Source organism: Zootoca vivipara, chromosome 1 (genome assembly GCF_963506605.1).
Source record: "Zootoca vivipara chromosome 1, rZooViv1.1, whole genome shotgun sequence".
Classification (NCBI taxonomy): Eukaryota; Metazoa; Chordata; class Lepidosauria; order Squamata; family Lacertidae; genus Zootoca; species Zootoca vivipara.
The window spans coordinates 99,935,329-99,955,642 of NC_083276.1; the positions used below are offsets into that span (position 1 = coordinate 99,935,329).

At 42.5% G+C, this 20,314-nt stretch overlaps 1 protein-coding gene across 11 annotated transcripts in view; it reads right to left on the minus strand.

Annotated features, from left to right (window-relative positions):
* The window catches only part of GTDC1 (glycosyltransferase like domain containing 1), a 340,919-nt gene that overhangs the window by 142,386 nt on the left and 178,219 nt on the right, over positions 1–20,314 (minus strand). For 5 of the 11 annotated variants that reach the window (XR_009558256.1, XR_009558255.1, XR_009558254.1 and 2 more), the window contains exons 8-9: positions 15,077–15,147; positions 14,258–14,349 (exon numbers count right to left, since the gene is read on the minus strand). Coding sequence is in view for 7 of the 11 variants with exons in the window: in XM_060279574.1 (XP_060135557.1) it covers positions 14,258–14,349; positions 15,077–15,147 (163 nt within the window). In the remaining 4 variants the exon portion in view is untranslated. Of the gene's footprint in view, positions 1–181; positions 1,707–2,202; positions 14,350–15,076; positions 15,148–20,314 lie in introns of those variants that run through there. The other 6 variants (XM_035130918.2, XM_060279578.1, XM_035130929.2 and 3 more) reach the window with 2 other exon arrangements.

A 20,314-nucleotide genomic window follows, 5' to 3' on the forward strand; every position in this document is an offset into this window, starting at 1 on the left:
GCTAAAAAACAGCCTGCCAGTTAAAAATGGACAGACCTACACTGTGCATTTAAAGCATATGGCTTCCCCCAAAGAATCCTGGGAACTGTAGTTTACCCCTGGCAGAGCTACAATCCCCAGCATCTTCACCAAACTACCGATCTCAGGATTCTTGGGGGTGGGGGCAGCCATGGGCTTTAAATGTGCACTGACTGTGCTTCAGAGGTTTGCTGTGGATTTGACCCAAGGCACAGCAGCTTCTTCTAGTATTTCCAGTACCTCACCTGTGCCTCCAGCCCAGGAACACAGCTGAAATGTTGAGGGACTTGTAGTTAAGATTTCATTATCATTTGCAAAACAGATTCCGGCGCATCGGATAAATCCCCTACTGTATTCATTGACTCTGATACAAGAATGTGTGCGGCGATAAACATACAGATAGATGTACACACTTATACATGAATGAGATGTGCTAATTAAAAAATGTGGCGGCCAATTTATTAAAAATGTGCTGTACTATCTAAATCTTCAAAACATTTAACATCAACAAATGCAGCCGCTTGACTGTTAGAATAGTAATCGATTTATCTTGAAAAGCTTCTATGTGTAAGTTGGATGCAAAGTTCTCCCCTCCTCCCCCCGCATCAAACACTTAAAAAGAATGAGGCAGCAACGCTGAAAATAACTGTAGTTTTATTATTCTTGTTGGAACCGTTTTGGCATCTATCTGTTTGTTCTTCAACCTTGAGAGAAATAAAGCAAGTGTCTCACCTTTCATTTTATCGGATAGATGGTACCACACAGCATATTTCCCATGCTAGTTTGAATTACAGCTGTTTATCTTGCAGCTTTCTTTAAGATTAATTAAATGCAAATGTAGCTCTGTGAATCATGGGAATACCTGCCAGACCTCTTATTAATACCTTCGCTTAAAAACCCCTGTGCCACAGAGTCATTAATTTGCAAAAGGCGGTGGGGGGGGGAGAGATGGGATGTGTGTGTGTGTGTGTGTGTGTGTGTGTGTGTAAAAGCAGCCCTTTACCTCTGAACAATTCACAGAGGCCTTCCCAATTAGTCCAGGAGAATCCTGGTCCTCCTTTCAGACCCTGTGGCCCTCGGAGGACACAATGAGGCTCCAATGATAACCTGGCAACCTAGGTAGAAAGCCAGCCAAGAAGCGAGCGTTTGAAGCTGCGATCTTGGCTGCCATCACGTCGACAAAAAAGAAAGAATTCAGGCACCATGTCATCCAGTACAAAGGATAAAAACATATTCAACCGGAAATTCAATGTGGCACCACATATGGGATACATGAGTGCAGTTATACAACAGGCCACATTTTTCCCCCGTTTTATTTTTTTCTGTTGTTGAACAGTCTCCTGCATGTGATGCCGAGGACATGTGTAACCATCGTAACGTCTCTCGGAATCTGTATTTAATTTGAGTCGGGGTGGTGGCAGGGATTGGAGATCTGAAGCCGCCACAGGTTTGTGGCAGATGGCTCTGTGTCAGCTATGACAAGCAGCCAGGCTGAGCTTCCTCTGCAGCTTTTCTTTTCTCTCTGATCAGGTAAATATGGGCACACTCTGGAAAGTTCTACAGATTTTGCCTTAGGCTGCAAGTTTGTGACTTAGCCCCATCTGTCACAAATCTTCCCGGGGTTCTGTTTCGAGCAGAGACCTGAATTTACCACGGAGCGCTGCCCAAGAAAACTGAGACATCTTTCCCTAGGAAGAAAGGGGGAAAATGAGAGAGAGAGAGAGAGAGAGAGAGAGAGAGAGAGAGAGAGAGAGAGAGAGAGAGAGAGAGAGAGAGAGAGAAATTATGTGAACACAACAATCAAGGGGGAAAGGGTTTTCTGCTCCTGCTGCCAAAGTGGAAGCAAAAAGAAATCCTATGTCAGATGGTTGATTAATATGTACAATTGTCTTCACTTTGGGGATTTTTTTTTTATCCTGAAATCACATGGACAGTATAAATACTGCTGGAAAACCAGGGTCAGAAAATCCTGCCCTCTGATTGGATCAAGGTATTAGAGACTCAATCCCAGGTTAGAATGACTTTTGTAAACAAGAGCTTTCTGCCGCAAACAGCTTACCTGACATCAGGCAGGGAGGGCCGCCACACTTAGCAGGCTTCCACCTGAGACAGCGAAAGCTTTTAAGAACATGCCTGATTATTTCATTACCTTGTCTTCCCCCCCCCTCTCCCCTCCCACCCCTTCTCTCTGCAAAAGATTCCCAGTCCTCCAGGCTTGCAGCCACAGGCAAAGCATTGCTCAAGTTGAACAGCAGGACATATGCAAACATTTTGCTCTAAAATATGACACTGTCATGAGGTTTTTAGCACAACTTCATTTGGACCTTCTTGAAACGTGCACCATTAAATAATTACGGGCAGGCTAAAATGGGGCCAGATACTCAGAAAGACACATTCCACCCCCACCCCACCCACCACCACCACAAGTGAAGGTTTGCATCTGACTCCAGGGTTGGAGAAGTGATGTGTTACTGATGTTTGTTCAATGAACTGCATTGATCATTCCCATTTAAAAAACAAAACTCTTAAAGAAGAATTTTGTTTGTGTTCTCAGCCTACCCTATCGGTTTCATTCACTGTTCCGAAATAACCTCACCTTAGGAATGCCAGATGTTTTATTCCATTATAGGATGTGACAGCTCAATAGGAAAAAGCAGACATTACAGTACCTTACTACTGTGCCAAAACAAGCTCCCCAATCTTCCTAAAAAAAAAAAAAGATTTGGCAGCAACCATACCTTGGTCCACTGTGCTACATGTCATGAGCCTGCTGATCTGGGAACTGCTGATCCATATAAATCAATTTGGTGGCTCACCCACTGCTAGGCAAGCACCCATTATGATAGGCAGGCCAAGGACCAATCAGGATGCAATGTGGGAGTTCCGTGATCAGAATTCCTGACATCCCTTTGCCAAAAAGCAGCTGCAGGGAAGGTGGGGCAAGGGAAATCAATATGGATTAGAGGCCCACAGTGTGGTTTACCCCTTTCTGCTTCTACCACAATTTAAATTACCCCCTCTTAAGCTGCTATTAGATGCAGACGGGAGACAAATGGGTACCCATTTCACAGCTTATAGCAGCTTTTTTTTAAGGGAGTTGTTAAGTAGGAAAAATGGCACAAGTAAGGAAGATTTAACCCCCCCACCCTCCCTTGCTCTTGCCATGGAGCAAATCTCACTTGGTCCCATGCCTAAAAAGCTAAAGGTAAAGGGACCCCTGACCATTAGGTCCAGTCGTGACCGACTCTGGGGTTGCGGCGCTCGTCTCGCATTATTGGCCGAGGGAGCCGGCGTATAGCTTCCAGGTCATGTGGCCAGCATGACAAAGCCGCTTCTGGCGAACCAGAGCAGCACACGGAAATGCCATTTACCTTCCCACTGTGACAGTACCTATTTATCTACTTGCACTTTGACGTGCTTTCGAACTGCTAGGTTGGCAGGAGTTGGCATTATGATGTTGGGAGTAGAGGTGCCAGCACCATTTTGGAGTCCCAGGGCACTGCACACTTGGCTCCACCTCAATCTATTAGCAGGAACCATTAAGCTGCCTGCCATGTGTCCCTGAAACCCAAGTAACTAAGGTAGGGCTAAACCAGGCATCCCCAAACTGCGGCCCTCCAGATTTTTTGGCCTACAACTCCCATGATCCCTAGCTAACAGGACCAGTGGTGAGGGATGATGGGAACTGTAGTCCAAAACATCTGGAGGGCCGAAGTTTGAGGGTGCCTGGGCTAAACCAAGCTTGATCAAGAGTCTGCACTGGTGCCCCTTACTCGTCTTTTCTCTCCAGGTTGTCATCACCCCTTCATCTCCTCCTGCTGGCTGCTGCTCTTTGCCGCCATACAGCCTCACTTCACTCGCCTCCCTCCCTCCTGCATACAATTTTTGCTGCTACGTCAGCAGTGCTGCCTATCTCTCCTCCTTGCTCTGAAGAAGTTGCAGGTTGAGGTTGGACATTCTTTAGAGCATGGGTAGGCAAACTAAGGCCCAGGGGCTAGAAATGGCCCAATCGCCTTCTCAATCCAGTCTGCGGATGGTCCGGGAACCAGTGTGTTTTTACATGAGTAGAATGTGTGCTTTTATTTACAATGCATCTCTGGGTTATTTGTGGGGCATAGGAATTCGTTCATATTTCCCCCCTCCAAAAAAAATATATATAGTCCAGCCCCCCCACAAGGTCTGAGGGACAGTGCAACGGTCCCCTGCTGAAAAAGTTTGCTGACCCCTGCCTTAGAGCAAAACATTCTGGTGAGAATGCCTGTGACACTTTGCTGTGGCATCTTAAAACTTAGGTAACCACTCTGCCCATAAGGCCTCACTCTTAAGAAAGGACCTCATTTTTTGGCCTCGTGTGTAGCAGCACTGCTCTCCATGAAAGACTTATGCAGGCCCAGGCTGGCAACAAGGTAAGCGAACAGGGGGCCTGGGAATGCCAGTTTGCCCCCCCCCCAATGTCACCAGTTTGGCCTTGGGTCAAACATGAATATTTGCCATAAGCTACAGTATATCCTATGGATTTATGCATGCTTATCCTGTTTCCTTTGCTATATTTACATGCAGGAGGGATTTACTTTACGCTCCTCCAAACCATACCCACATGTGATCTTAAACACTACCTCACCTCCTTCTGGGCAAATGAGCAAGCACTGCCCCATGGGGTCTTAGGAATATAACCGAAAGGCGACTTAAATGCAGTTTTCCTTTCCTTTTTAAAACTGATGCACAGCCCACTGGCGAGTTGTGACATTAGGAAGAACTTCCTGACAGTAAGAGCCGTGCGGCAGTGGAATTTGCTGCCAAGGAGTGTGGTGGAGTCTCCTTTTTTGGAGGTCTTTAAGCGGAGGCTTGACGGCCATTCCTGCTTGGCAGGGGGTTGGACTGGATGGCCCTTGTGGTCTCTTCCAACTCTATCATTCTATGATTCTATGACTGACCAGTGAGAAAACTGAAAGACTATTTAACATGAGCAACAAAGCCAGGCAGTTTGTATAAGCATTAGGAAGCAGTAACCACTTACCGACAGGGCAGTGAAAATTCAAGTGCTAAGATGCAAGGGAAATAGTGGGAAGTGGGAGATTGCTTTAATATCATCACCTGCTCTTTGTGATATATTACAGCACAAATATGACCCATGGTGAAATTTTCATTGTATGCGGAGAGGTCGTACTTTCACCCTCTGCCTATTCCGTTGCACAACTGAGTACTCCCATTTGGGAGGAAGAGTCTGGCAACAAAGCCATCCTTCTTTGGGGCGGGGGCGGGGGGAAAGCATGCTTGCCACAGATCGGCTGAATTAAACAGTAGGAAAGAGGTCACCAGTGACTTTTGCAATCTACTGTCAGCATCCCTTTTGTAAAATTAAACGATCATCCCTTGTAAAAACTGTTTTATTTCTTCCTCCCCATCCTGCCATGTTCCATGGGCTCAAAAGACTCGGCTCTTCGCCTATTTCCCTATGCGCTCAGATGCCCTTTCTCAAACATTTCCAACTCATCAGCCAGTTTTAATTCCCTCCCTAAAGAATGCTGGAAGCTTGTATTCCCAATATAGTTTTGCAATAGAAAGTAAGATGTCCTTGCTTTTATAACTGAAGGTTTTGTCACTCTGTAAGGAGGCCCTGCTCCCGACTGCACCTTTCGCGTAACTTTATGCTCCAACCAGACTTTCCTTTTCATATTGGTCCCTGTGAGCTGGAATATTATTATTCATTATATATTTTATTTATACCCTGCTTTTCCCCCGGACGGTTGTTAAGGTGGCTTATGGAGGAAAACAAGAATAAGCAGCACACAAGGGAATTAAAACTAACCTGATGGAAAGCAATCCCAAGACTGCACACCCAAACAATCTGAATCCTCATAGAAAATTTTGTAGATCATCATTTGGCGCCTGCTCCCCTTCCACACTCAGTCTCTTCTACCAGCCCTTGAGGATTCATCCATCTCATTCTAGATTTTGGCCTCATACATCCTACTCTGAGCATGTGGTTGGGCTGCTCTGCCTCCTTGCATTGGTTTCCTTCCACAAAATATTTATTTAGGCTGGGGTTTTCTAGACTATGAATTGCTTCTTCTTCTTGGGGAAGGGGGCGGGGAGGAAGAACAGAAGGAGCAACCAGTGGGCCAGGTGAGATAAAGCTATGTTGCTGGTTTTCCCTCTGCAGCTGCAACTGAAAAACAAGGGCACAAAGGGTGAAGGGTGCATGTGTTTTGACGGCTGGGGTACCTACTTACTATGATTATTTGCAATGCGCCTTAATAAGTGCAGGTGCCACTATACTGGGCTACACTTTTCTTGTTATCTCTTTCAGACTCACATTTTTCCAAGGCCAGAAGGGTGTGACACAGGTCTGGGCCTGGTGAGGGCCTGAATGGGAGACTGCTTGGAAACCCTAAGGACATTGCCATGATGGAAGAAAGGTGGGATATTAATTAACAAATCTACTTTATGTTTAAGAAAGTGGCTCATCTGTTCTCTATGAACTCTGACCTCCCTTAAGGTATTGTAACCCAATTTTGCATGATGGTTCCTGAGATAAAGGAACAGGTTTTTGCCTAAGTCTGGATCATATTGGTTGTCATTTTGAATCAAGATGGTGGACTACAGTTGTTGTTTTTAATGCACTGATTTAAACCAAATTTTGCATGATTATTCCTGAGGTTTCTGTCTATGTTTGAATGCAACTGGATGTCATTTTGAATCAAGATGGCAGACTGACCTTTCAAAGCTGCGCTGATTTGGGGGTTTCTTAGAATTCCCAAGCAATGCTGGGCACAGGGCAGCTACTAATTATTATAAGCAGAAATCACCATATATTGTTCACCTATTACACCATGAACTTGAATAAATCCCACCAGCAACAGACGTCATATCCCCCAGGTAAAGCTTGCCATACCAGTTTCTCTGCCAAAGAATCTGCACAGCTATCACAATCTTCTGTGCACTGGCGTTGTGGTTTCCTGGACAAGTTCCAGGATGCACAATCTGTCTAGACATTGGAGATGTGAAGCCAGGTGGGTCTCCCACTTGCTCCACATAAGCTGAGCATGTGTTCCAGATTGCCTCCAAAGGTCTCCCCCATAGCAGCATACTGCCAAGAGGGATCGACAAGCTGTCTCTCAAGGATATTTGTCTGACATTCCAGATCTGCTAACTGCAGAACAAAGTTTTCTTCTGAAGAATTTCAGAGGAACCCACATTGAAGGTGGTGCCTTCAACCTGCTTTCTCTAGGGGCTAAAGGAGCGTGAAGGCTTTACCATTTCCCACTTCAGCACCACCCTCAACATACTATCTGGTCTAACAGAACTGTGAGAAAGAGGATATCTGTCCTATTATGCTCTCAAGGAAACATGCTGTGTCCTTTTCTCATTCTCTCACCTCTGCTGGCCCACATAAGGATTATGTAGTCTTTCTATCAATAAATGTATGGGAAGTGGGGAAATGATAAAGTCTTCAACCTGCTACTTCAATTACTCAAATGCCACATTTGGTAGAAGATCATTAAGAAGTGTATGAAGGACAGGTGCAAGATATTTATCAGGGCATGCCAAAACTTAGATGCAGAAAAAATAATCATTTGAATGTGTGTCCAGGAGATCCCATATCAGACTATAATAAGCATATCTGATTTCCGGGTATTTATCCTTAGATGCTTCTTTACCATGTCATACTGAAGCACGGAATATAAAGCATGGGCTCTAGGAAATAAGGTATGTTGTGAGGTTGGGAAACAACAGCACAGAGCACAGAGGTGATGTACATTCATCTCAAAGTCATACTTAGGGGACTTGAGATGTTTTGGATGAGTTCATCCAAGCCCAGAAAACCTGTCCATGCAAATGCAGTAATGAACTCCAAGAAACTTTCAGCAAAAGCAGGCAATGAAATGCAACATTAAGAAGGATGCTATGATTAACCCAAAGCCATGGTTAAGAAAAGATCTGATGAAGACTGATGTGTTAGATCAAATAATTGAATTTATTTAATCCACTTGAACTGAACTTGAAAACTTTGGGGGATACACACACACACACACACACACACACACACACACACACAGGCTACCTATCATGGAGATAGGAGCTTAAGGATTTAGTTTTACAGTAGTGAATTTAGCTCTTACAATTACCATTTTGTTTCTCTGCTTTTGTGGTATCCTAGGGAAACCATATCCCAAATTATATTCAATGCTATTTTAAAAACACAACAAAACCCTGCCACGGAAAAGGCAAACTTTCATTGTGCTCATTTTGAGTCATACACTGAAATGTTCACAAGAGAAAGTTTGCATAGCCTTTTGCCAACAGAAGTGAATCCAATAAAAGGTGTCATTTTACCTATTTTGTTGGATTTAGAGAGCAGAGGTTATGCACATGTGTGCTTCTAGGGGAAAGGGTGTTGCTTTTGGATTTTACTGCCACTAAATCATGCACAACATGCTCGGAGCTCTGTGTTCTGATAGACATCAACATCCAGTAATACTTGGCTTCACTTTGTAGCGAACAATGCACCTAAGGCTTACCCACCCTACACGCTTTTGTGCCTTATTGCTTAAGTTGATTGCCTTTTTGTAGCAAGCATAATTCTGCCTCCCTTTTCGCCTCTAACTTTGTAAGTTGGCACAGACACTGCATATAATTGACAAACTAATGCAGTAATGCATTTGACTGTTTTAGATTATATTATTAATAAGCTTGCAGCAAAAGCGCGCACACAGAGAGAAGGCAACGAAAATTCATATTTTATATGTCCTGTTGCTGCTTTTGTTTCGTTTTAAAACAGCAGCAAGAAAGAACACCAGTCCCCCCCCCCCGATGACCAAGGAGTATAAAAGAATGAAACACTCTTATTTAATATTCAGGTTTTGTTTACCAGAATGTTGCTCCATTTTGATCTCTAAATGACTAATCACTGTGAAAAAGTGTTTTGTTTTGTTTTGGTGTGTGTGTGTGTGTGTGTGCACTTTTAAGAACAAGAAGAAACAAGGTGTCCTCAAACTGCAGGGCGATGTTTTGGGACCTGGCCAAGCGAGGGGCACTTTGTACTGTGATTCAAATACCCCCCCTCCCCCAGTTTTTACTTATAATTCAAATTATGGCGAGCAAATTAGCAGAATACCTGGGGTTGTATTCAACTAAGTCATGCTGAGCAGACCCACAGAAATCAAGGGACTTTGTTACCCACGGCTAAGCCGAGTCTATTGATTTAAATGGGTCTACTTTAAGTATGACTTCATCAGATGCAACCCCTGAAGACTGAACTATGACCCTGGAGACAAGGCCAAAGAGCAACACCTGAGAGATCTGGCCATTTGAAGATGATTAGTGTGTGGCAAGGATGTTAGACTGCAGGGGGGAATATGTGGGTGTATTATATGTGTATGAGAAAGGATTGGTCAAGAAATGGGTGTGTAAGAGTGGGTCGGAGCAGGTGAGTGGAGAGAGATTTGGAACGATTCTGCCCACTTTATATCGGCAGGGTAAAATATAACTGCAGTACTTGAAGAGCAAACAAGAGTATTTCTTACTTTGTTCACCTTAGTCAACACAAAAAAAATAGGCGTTCTTTCTTCCTGCTGTCTAAAAACAGAAGCAAAAAGAAAAACAGGATATATACGATAACTCTGGGACAGTTGTACAGGAGGGAAGTTACATCCCTGGGAATAGAACAGTGAAATTTGGATGGGTGGGGGCGATAGAGGGCAGGGATGGGGAACCTGTGGGCCTCCAGATGTCGTGGGACTCCATCTCCCAGTAGCCTCAGCCAGCTTGGCCAATTGTCAGGGATGATGGGAGCTGTAGCTGCAGCCTTGGATTCAAGTAGACCTCAAACATCACTCTGACTATCTGGCTTCCCAGTCTGTCGCTTTTCTACTTCTAGCTTCTTGCTGACATCTCTGTTCTCAATTCTGCCTTTGTCCTTCTAACTACGTACTTGTGAGTTGAGGGAGAGGGCCCACCCATTTACCATCTCACACAGAGCCCCCTTCCTTTGTTCCCCTTAATGGCCCATCACATCTATCGCCTCACCACAAAGTTAGCCTGGCTATTCCAAGAATTCGAAGGGGCCTTAGGCATTCTTCCCAATCCCTCCAAAACTCATAACATTATTATGATATACGGCTTGTTTCACACAAACAGGAGATCACTTCTGCTTATGCAAGGCAGCCCTCCCTTGCAATTCTGCCAGTTTCCCTATCCTATGCTATTTCTGAGGGTCTCCCCAATCTCAGGAGGCCGGTGTGTGTGTGTGTGTGTGTGTGTGTGTGTGCAGTGGAGGAAGAGACAGAAAAACCCACACTGCTCAAGCAGAGTTCCAGTCACACTTCTTTAAATCTAACCATTTGGGATTCTGGCTGTTTACGGAATGCAAAGGCACCTTAGCCTGCTTCAGAGGTTGCAGTCGGAAATTTAACAACCACATGAGATGCTCTTCTATGAGATGCTCTGCATATTTTAGAATCCTGAAAAATTAAGATGCTAAAATGCACAAATACCGCCGCACCTTGGTTTTCGAACAAATTAGTTCTCGGACGTTTTGGCTCCCGAACGCTGCAAACCCGGAAGTGAATGTTCTGGTTTGCAAACCGGACGTCTGACACAGCTTCCGCGGCTTCCGATTGGTTGCAGGGAGCCGTGCCTTGGTTTCTGATCGTTTTGGAAGTCGAATGGACTTCCAGAACAGATTCCGTTTGAGAACCAAGGTACGACTGTATAGGAGACTGTCCACTCCAGAAGGTTGCCTTCCAACTTGCAGTGGGTGATAAGAACAGCAGTGGGGCACACTTTTAATTGTAACGCCTGAAGAGGGTTCTTGTGTGTTTATTCAGGTGCACCTAATTTTACACAATTAACGCTGTAAAACAAGCTAACGGATAAACAAAAATATCTGCATGGGGACAACTTTACCTTCGTAGTCCCACCATAGTTTCATTTCCTGTTTACTTTTAAAAAATGACCAAGAATGAGGCAAACAATTGGTAGCCTTAGGTATGATAAAAGACACCGGAATGGCAAAGAACACAAGGAACAAATCTATACGCCTTCTACTGTATGATCTCGCATTAACAGAGTTCAAGAAGTGAGTACATTTCTTTCCCATAGCTAAGCTCTTAGTCAGGGGTTAAAGTTGACCCTTCTGACAGTATTCTCCTTGCCCTATCCAGCACCATTCGCCGCTGCCACTGCACAATGAGCAATTAAAACTTGCATTCAGCTGGAGTTATTAACATGCTGCCCAAAGTGATGTGATAAACTACTCCATGTCTGTGGCGGCAACTCTACTTATAAATAATTCAGCAAGGAGTACATTCTCCAAAGGAGACACTTGAAGCAAATGAAGCATTTTACTGAGCAGGGCTTGTATAACGCACATCTTGTACTCCTGAGCTACATTTTGGAAATCCTACTCCCTTTCAAGCATCTACATTGGTCCTGCCCATGTTGCATTTTAACACACACACAGTCTCTCTTGCACACCAAAGCCGCAGAACCACAGCAACGACAAAAGGGCAAGCCCTTGCATGGCAGCAAAAACTATTTAGCTGAACTCGAAGAAAGAGCGAATGTCAAGGTAAAAATTTAAGGATTGTTTTTCTCTCTTTGAAGCCTCCGTGTGTAGCTATGCAATAGTATTGACTCAAGAAGTAATGTTGAGCACTGGAAGTGTTCAGTCAGCATTTTAAACTATTATGAGCTACCTTCTGAACCATTGCCAAGTTAATAGACAATGAAAGATAATGAGCTTGAAATTGGGTGTTAAATTGCATTTTTGGTTCTCTCCTCTTTTTTCTTGAAGTTTAACCATTTCCTGCAGAAGCAACATTTTCTTTCGGTCTGTCCTTATGTAAATGTCCACTTTTAGGTCACAAGATAAAATTGCACATGGAGAGAATGGAGTTACCTAGTTCTCTTGCACAGATTTGCTGCACTGGGAAAGGAAGTACAGAAAACGTAGAAAGGGATACTTCTGGGGTAGGGAGCAGGCATTATATCACTCCCTTATCCCGGACAACATAATTTGGGAATGCGCCTCCAGTTGTATTGTCAGGAATGCATTTATTAGCATTGTTACCAGTATCAGTTACTTGATATGGGCATCCCAGAATGAGGGTGCCACCTGCTTTTTCAGGGTATATTGTGCCATGACATTCTCCTGCACGAGTGGAAGCTGTGAAAGCCACTGGGAAGTTCTCCTGCCCACACCCCACTGAAATGAATGGGACCTTTGCAAGCACATACCGGTAGGAAGGCATGAGCCACAGGGAAGTTTTCCAATGCAGGCTCCTTCCAAATGAATGACAGCCTCATTAGACCAATACCATGCACAGTATCCACGTAGAATAATGAAGCATGTGGAAGAGAACCTCACTGTGAGCTGCATCTGTATTTGCTGAAATTCATTTCCACCCCTTTCAAAGGCTGAAGCCAGGCAACAGCTTCCACTTAAAAGCATGGAATTAGTAGAAAATATTGACATGGAGGCTGATGAAAATTCAGATGCTCTCTCCAGTTGGTTAACATCAACCTACCAAACAGCAACACTAAAAAGCCCTTATATTGCACTCAGCAGATGCTCAGGTTTCAGCAGACTTTGGAGAATGAGATTTCTCATCTGCGGTGCAGCTGCCAAGAATGCTGCTTTACATGGCCTTGTCATTCAAAGTTGGCCACCACTATTAAGAAAGGGCTATATTAAGAATTGTGATTGGACGTGGGGAAGGAAGCAGCCCCTACAGGACTCAGGCCTTTCTGAAATTTAGACATTAAGACTGGCACCCCAAATTACGCTCAAACACTTCTGAGACATAATCCAGGCACAAGGAGTCAATGCAATGACTCCTCCCCCCCCCATACCAACGCAAAACAATTGTGGAATTCCAGCCACCTCTGCCCAGTTTTCAAAGGCAACTGAAACAAAAAACATGAGAGTAACAAAATCACAGGTTGAAGCAGCTGAGGTCGAAAATTAAATGAGTCAACGCAAAGCAAAGTTTGTGAAGTTCATAAGGTCCACAAAATAAGAGGCCATAAGAATATTTCAGGGTTGGGAACCCCAATAATAACAGATCCCAACAAGGCAGGATTCAACTAAGTTGTTGCGAATGGAACGAGGACCACTTGCACGAAAGAACTTGTTCCCCCATTTCATCCTCCTTAACTCCCCTAAATCTGCTCTGGGAGGTTGGGGGAAAGAGGGGGGAAGTCCCATGGCATAAGTGAACCTCATTCCCCGCAAACACACCCCACTTAGCACCACACTGAATTCCAGCACACCTCTTCACTTTGGAGGAACATAGTAAGCTGCCCTATACCGACCAAATGGTCATCTAGTTCAATGTGGCCTACACTGACTGGCAGCACCTGTGAACCAGGACTCCACCACTGAGCCTGGGCTGTTCCCTAAGTAAGCCTACACCTTTTTGCACAATCCACACCTCTTCTGATTTTCTCCTCACACCCCACACCCCAAAACCTGGCAACCTGAAACATGTGGCCTGTCACAAATTGCATGATGAGCATTCCTGCTCTTGTTACCCTTCACTGGCTATCATTTTGGGGAGTGGGAAAACTCAGAATGCTAGGACATCTTGCGCAATGCATTTGGCCTTGCTAGATGTTTCCAGGAGAGAGAAAAAAAGTGGGGATTCGGGTAGCTGTTCTTTGGAGCAGCAACCGTGTCATGTGATTCTCTTCTTTGCCTACTGGTGTTGTAAAGGGTTCTCTTTGAAATGTAGCAAAACAGCCTTAAAACAGAGGGAGAAGAGATGTGGTACTCACCTGGTCAGTCACCTGAACACACCAGGGGAGATTAAATTAAGATAGGGAGGTAAGCTTATCCTCATTAGTATAATTGTAGGATCCCTCTTCCACTTTCCTTTTATACTAATGAATTAAATTAATCCAGGTTCATTTTTCTAAGCCTCTTGGGTTCAAACATGGAGGACAGTCATTTTAGAAAACAATAAATTAAAAAAAGCATGTAGCATGCATTAAGCGCACGTATTTCATAAGACCCTAGGTTAATACAACTGGCATCTAGTGTAATTAATCCTTGTTAGTGTAACAACTAATATCCCTCCCTAGCATGTTTCCTTTAAACATTAGGATGTTAATTAAATGTTTTCTGGTTTTCTCTCCTTTTTAGAAGGAAGGGGGGGCATCTTCTTCTTCTTCTTCTTTTTGGTCTATACTCTTCAACACAGAACAATACCTTGGAATACCTATTCAGAATAAATACCTTATAGAGATGTTTCCTTACAATGTCTGGTCTCTTGCATAAATTCTGAAGCCTTTTAAAAAGCTGTTCAGGTGTAGAATACAGATATTCAGCTGCAGGAAAAACAGATACATTTTTAATGAAACAAAAACCTCAAAGCACACACTCGATATTAGTCACTTTACTAATTAAAAATGCATATTGCTCTGTGCCGCCTCGTGTTTTACATTATTTAAGCATGATTTTATAAGGTTACCTCAGCTCACAAGGATGTTTAATGCTAAATAAGACTGTGTAGTTGTGCTGTTTAGACATCTCCTTTGGGTGATTAAAATACATTATTCTAATGTAACACAATGCATATGTGAGACATTTAGTGATGAGATTTTTCAAAGGACTGGTGCTACATTAGTGTGTATCCTGTAGCAGGGTTGCATATTATTAAGTATTAAATTGTTTAAATAATTTGGTGTGATTTTTCAGGCCTAAATTTTTCTCTCTGTACGTCATATTTTTTAAAAAATAAAAATAAAAATCTGCAAGCTATTGCTTCCGAAGCGACCTTTTAAATAAAATCTATCACTATAAGACTGTGTATGCTAACAATGAAGAATGCTATTTCAAAACTTGCTTTTGTGTTATCTTGAAAGAACAGATGGTAAATATAAACTTCGTCTAATGTATTAAAACACATTTTAAAAAAATTCCTCAGCGCTAACATGGTAGCTTGCCAAATAAACAATTGCTCTTGCTTAAGTTTATTCTCAAACTTTGCGTTTTAGAATTAATTATAAATTAAAACCACAGCAGAAAAGAAGAAATGCAGAAGTAGGAAATTACCTGGAAATATTTCTGGATAGACCAAAGCTTTGGGACAGAGTGGATAGCAGCCACAGTACACAGCTTCTATCCTTTAAAAAAAAGAAAGGGGGGGGGGTAATGCAGATAATGTACCATTATTACATTATTGAGCCCCAAAGCGTATTTTGGGCCAACAGCACAGAAGTTGGCTGCAACAATCATATTCCCTGTACATCAGTGTATACTCCCTAAATGCCAAAGTTGCTCTTTTTAAAAGATAATTTTATTGATCACATGAATTACATAGAACAGAACAGCAAGCATATGTTTTGTTCACTGAATAAATCAAAGCGCAGCTCTCCTTTAAAAAAAAAATACTGCTCAACACGTTTTCATAATCAGCAGACTGGGACCGGGGAGACGTAGAGAACCCACAATATTCTTTCTTTCTTTCTTTCTTTCTTTCTTTCTTTCTTTCTTTCTTTCTTTCTTTCTTTCTTTCTTTTTCCCAAAATGCTATCAAACACAAATATGAAGGAACGGTATAAAAGAACCACCAGTGCAATCCAGCAGTCTGTTACACACATCTAAGTTTCTTTAGAATCACTGAGGTGCAATCTGCACACATATAAAAAAGTTCCGAAAATGCTTTTTAAAAAAAAGTGTTTTAAAAAAATACATTGAATTCTCCATAAGGCTCACCATCGCCATCTAGTGTCACATTGTATATTGCACTTAAAGCACACTTAAAACATTTTATTTGCAGCTGTAATATCTGAGTCCTGAGACATCATTGCATGCAACTGTGTACTGGAATGCAGCCAGTAGTTGTGGCCCAGTGACAGGACGATCCATGCACACTAATGCAACTGAGGGTTGAAAGCACAGGTGACAGAGAGCATCCTCTACCATACCTGTACAGCTTAGCTTGGGAGGCTCAGGGCAGGCTGGGTGACACACACACAACTCTGTTCTAAGCTCCTCGGCATCTGCTGTCTGAGGTGATGCTCTTGCTTTGCCTAATGATAGGGCCAGACCTGCTCCTGGACTCCCCATGTTTAAACACTGAGAATGTTTTAAAAGGTGGTTTGGTTGCTACCTGCTTCTGCTGCGAACAGGAAACTGACTGAGCCGTAAACCCTAAGCCCTGCCAAATTCAGACAGGATTTCTCCCAGGTAAGTGGAGTTACAATTTCCGCCTAGAAAGCTCTAGTTCAAGTGCTCACTTGTCATGGCGCAGGTTTCCACCTCTTTGCCACCGCCATGATCTTCATGTGAATAAATTCAGTGACTGACTGTAAACACTGCATAAGGCCGTCTGGCAATGCATAATAGATTGAACCCATAATAGATTAGCTATATGTGTATGCCTATATACTTTTAATTACTAATTATAACCTAACCTTTACTTACTAATGCATTATCTAAGTACTTCTTTGTCAGGGGTTTTTATTTATTTGCAGAGTGGCATGCTTAAGACACAATTTGCAACTTCATGGCTTCAGCAGGCAAATGCAAAAACAATGCTAGAGCGTTGCAGCAAAGCATTTTTGTTAATGTTTCCATGTGTTACTACTGCTTTAGCTTGTCTGCCCCCTGCCCCCTCGTGTAATGGCCAATCATCGGACATACAGTAAACGCTAAAGATAAAACTGTAAATTCTGTCTGCCAGAAATTCTGCAGTGAAATTGAAAACTACTTTTTTAAAAAATAAACAAAATAAAAAAATTCCTTCGAGTACCACCTTAGAGACCAACTACGTTTGTCATTGGTATGAGCTTTTGTGTGCATGCACACTTCTTCAGAACTATTTTTTTTTATTTTCTGAAATTCTTTTAATTGGCACCCAAATGCTGAAGGACTGTCTTTTCTTTTCTAACTTCAGCATTCACCTCCCCTTTGTGAAAGATGAAGGCCATGTCAATATTCACTTTATTGATGTGTGCTTTGTTTTTCCAGCATTTTTCTTTTTCACTTTTTAAGAAAAGAGGGGGAAAAGTAGCGTATTTGCCACTGACCATAATTTAGTCAGGGAGTGCTCCCTGGAAGGACAGATCGTGAAGCTGAGGCTCCAATACTTTGGCCACCTCATGAGAAGAGAAGAATCCTTGGAAAAGACCCTGATGTTGGGAAAGATTGAGGGCACTAGGAGAAGGGGACGACAGAGGATGAGATGGTTGGACAGTGTTCTCGAAGCTATGAACATGAGTTTGACCAAACTGCGGGAGGCAGTGCAAGACAGGAGTGCCTGGCGTGCTATGGTCCTATGGTCACGAAGAGTCGGACACGACTAAACGACTAAACAACAAATAATTTAGCTGTTAGGACTTTCTTTTTAAATCCAAGATGTACACCACAACCAAACTCTTAAGGACAAACAGCTTCCAATATGACATCACCAAATGCAATGGGTACAAACTTAGGATTATGGATACCTTGCAACAAGTGAGGGGGAAGGATTTAATGGGGACATGAGAGGAATACCCAGTCTTCCCATTTCTCCTCCCGCATGCACCAGCCCTCAATGCTTGCCTGCGAACATGAGCATGCAATATGTATGGTGTAATTGGAAACAAGGGTCCTAATTGAATCACTGGGAATCCTTCAAAGCAGGCCTCCACACACATCCTCGTGGATCATACTCCTTATTTAAAGGCAAATACTTACCATAGTACAAATACTATTAAAGGCAAATACTTATATTTTTGATCATTAAATTACTGTTGGGTCATATCTGTCAAAGAGCAGAGATTTTCAAAGGAACCTTTCATTGCTCCCCCTCCCCCCCCCAGCAAGCACTGCGGAGATTTTAGCGATATACCTCAGATCATGAAATTATGTAAAAAGCAAGTGATTTTCAAATTGATCTCTTTCCCTGAAAGAGAACATCAGGCCGAGCTGCAGTTTAAAGAGTCACCTTTAAAACACTGTGTAGGAAGAGTCCTTCTCAAGGACTCTGTCCGTCTCACAAATCAGTGAAACCAGGATTCAATATTTATGTAATTTGACAGATAAAAAAAAGAGTATGATTTGGAATTAATCCTTTTCTTTGAAAATGACCTTACATACTGATGCAAAGATAAATACGTAATGCCAATATACTCCGAGAGGGTTTGGGAAGAACGGGCCACAATGGGTAGCACAAAATGCAGCTTTTTAAACCCCCCCCCCAAAAAAAACAAATCCATTTTTAAAATATATAGTTTCAGCCCAATGAAAGGCGATCTGCACCTGGAAAGAGACTCAAAATGCAGATCCCTCGTATACATCTGAGAAGAGATGCTATAAGGGAAGTTATGTAACCCTACATTCAGTAACCCAGCTTGCACATAATATAGACAGGGGCCCAATAGATACAGAAGTAGATCTATGGAGCATGGCAATGACCTAACTTGTTTCTCTACCCAGGATAAGGAAATCTGTCACCCGTGAGCTATTGCTGGCCTTCAACTGCCAACATCCCTGACCATTGGGCATGCTAGCTGGGTGTGATGGAAGCTGGAGTTCTAACAGCAGCAGGAGGGCCAGAGATTGCCTAGACCCTCTTCAAGCCTCTTCTGTGCTAAGTTCAAACCCTTGCAACTGCAGCTATTCCTCAGTTTTGATTCCTGAATATCCCCAGCGAAACAACAGAGTCCCATTGTTAAGATGACCTTTATATTCCAATTAAGAAATCATCTGCTAAATCTATGAATCTTAATATTCAGATCTATTCCCTTCAATTCATACAATTTATCTGCAAATAGTTGTTGGGCTTCTGATTCTAAATATAATTAGCTGATAATTTTGCTTGGCTGAATTACTTTTCTGGAGGGCCTGCTAAGTCTCTCAGTTGCATTATCTGGCAATAATGAATCTGATAGGTGAAATTTTTTACTGTAATGAGGATGAGACACAGTTGTGACACCTGAGTCTAGTAATAACAGAAGACTGCTAATTATCGACAGCACTTTTTTGTGTGATGCACAGAGGAGGAAAAAAACCCTCATTATTAAAAAAATAAAAAGTTACAATTATAAGTGACACCAGAGGAGAGTAAATAAAATGGAGTGATTAAAACATTGCTGCTTTAAGGGTGTTTTTAATTAAGTGGAAATGCTAATGTTGTCATACTTAGCAGATGGGATTAAAATTAGTTATTGTAAGTAACTCATATTTTGTGTTATAGTTTCCACAGCATGTCTACAAGATCTAAGAAAGTGATACATTCCATAAGACATTTTTTTAAATATATTAAAAAAAATTAAATTCTCATATTCTTTACAACCCGTAATAATGAACATCATGAATAAACTCACGGGGGGGGGGGGGGGAGGAATCCTGCCAAGGATTTTACCATAGTGACTTAACTAGCCTGGAATGTAACCATAATGTACTGGACTGATACAATTACACTGCTAGTTCCTCTTCCCTTTCAATCCCTTTTTTTGCTGATTTGCTGCATTTTGTATTTCATTCACACTCAACAACAACAACAAAGTTTTAGAGTTTTGGGCAGGTATCCAGAGCCAAATGCAGTGTGCCACAAAGGTAGGGAGGGATCCAGCGCACTAAAAGGATGGGCCACCCACTTAGGGGATGTTCAGAAAATGAGCACAGGATGCATCGTGCAACTAAAGATTTTTTTAAAATAAAATAAAATAAAAAACCCCAAACCTTAATTGCACACTTTCTCCCACTTTATTTGTGTAAAATTTTCCATCTGCTACATCTAAAGATGTCTAAACTGTTAGAATCAGACCTGCATTCAGCTGCCAGCTGCGCACATTAAGGATTGCAAAACACTAAGTAAATGAGGCAGCATAAAGCTGAGTAGTGCTGGTCCATCTGCCCAGTACTAAGAGGGACCCCCAATACCTGGTCCTTTTTAAAACAGCACGCTGCTGCTGCTGCTGCTGCTCATATCGGTAAGGAAAAGACTGAACCACGTTCCTTAAGAGCCTTGGCTTAGAATACTCAATTTGCATTTGCTATCATGACTTCTAAGTATCGGAATCTGCATATGATGAGTACAACTTACTGCTTTTCATCTCCTTCAGATGCTCTTTGAAGAAGTATTTAATGAATGAAAATTAACATCCATAATTTATAGCTTCCCCCCCCCCCGTCAAGTTTCTAAACAACCCACGGTAAATTTTAAATAGTTTATTTCGCGATTATCCCTACCTTGCGAAAACTTTATTTCTCTTTTGTTTTGCTTTCGAGAACCATTGATTTTTGCTAATAATATCAATGGCAATCGTGTTTAGCATTCATAGAGTTCCTTAAATCTTCAAA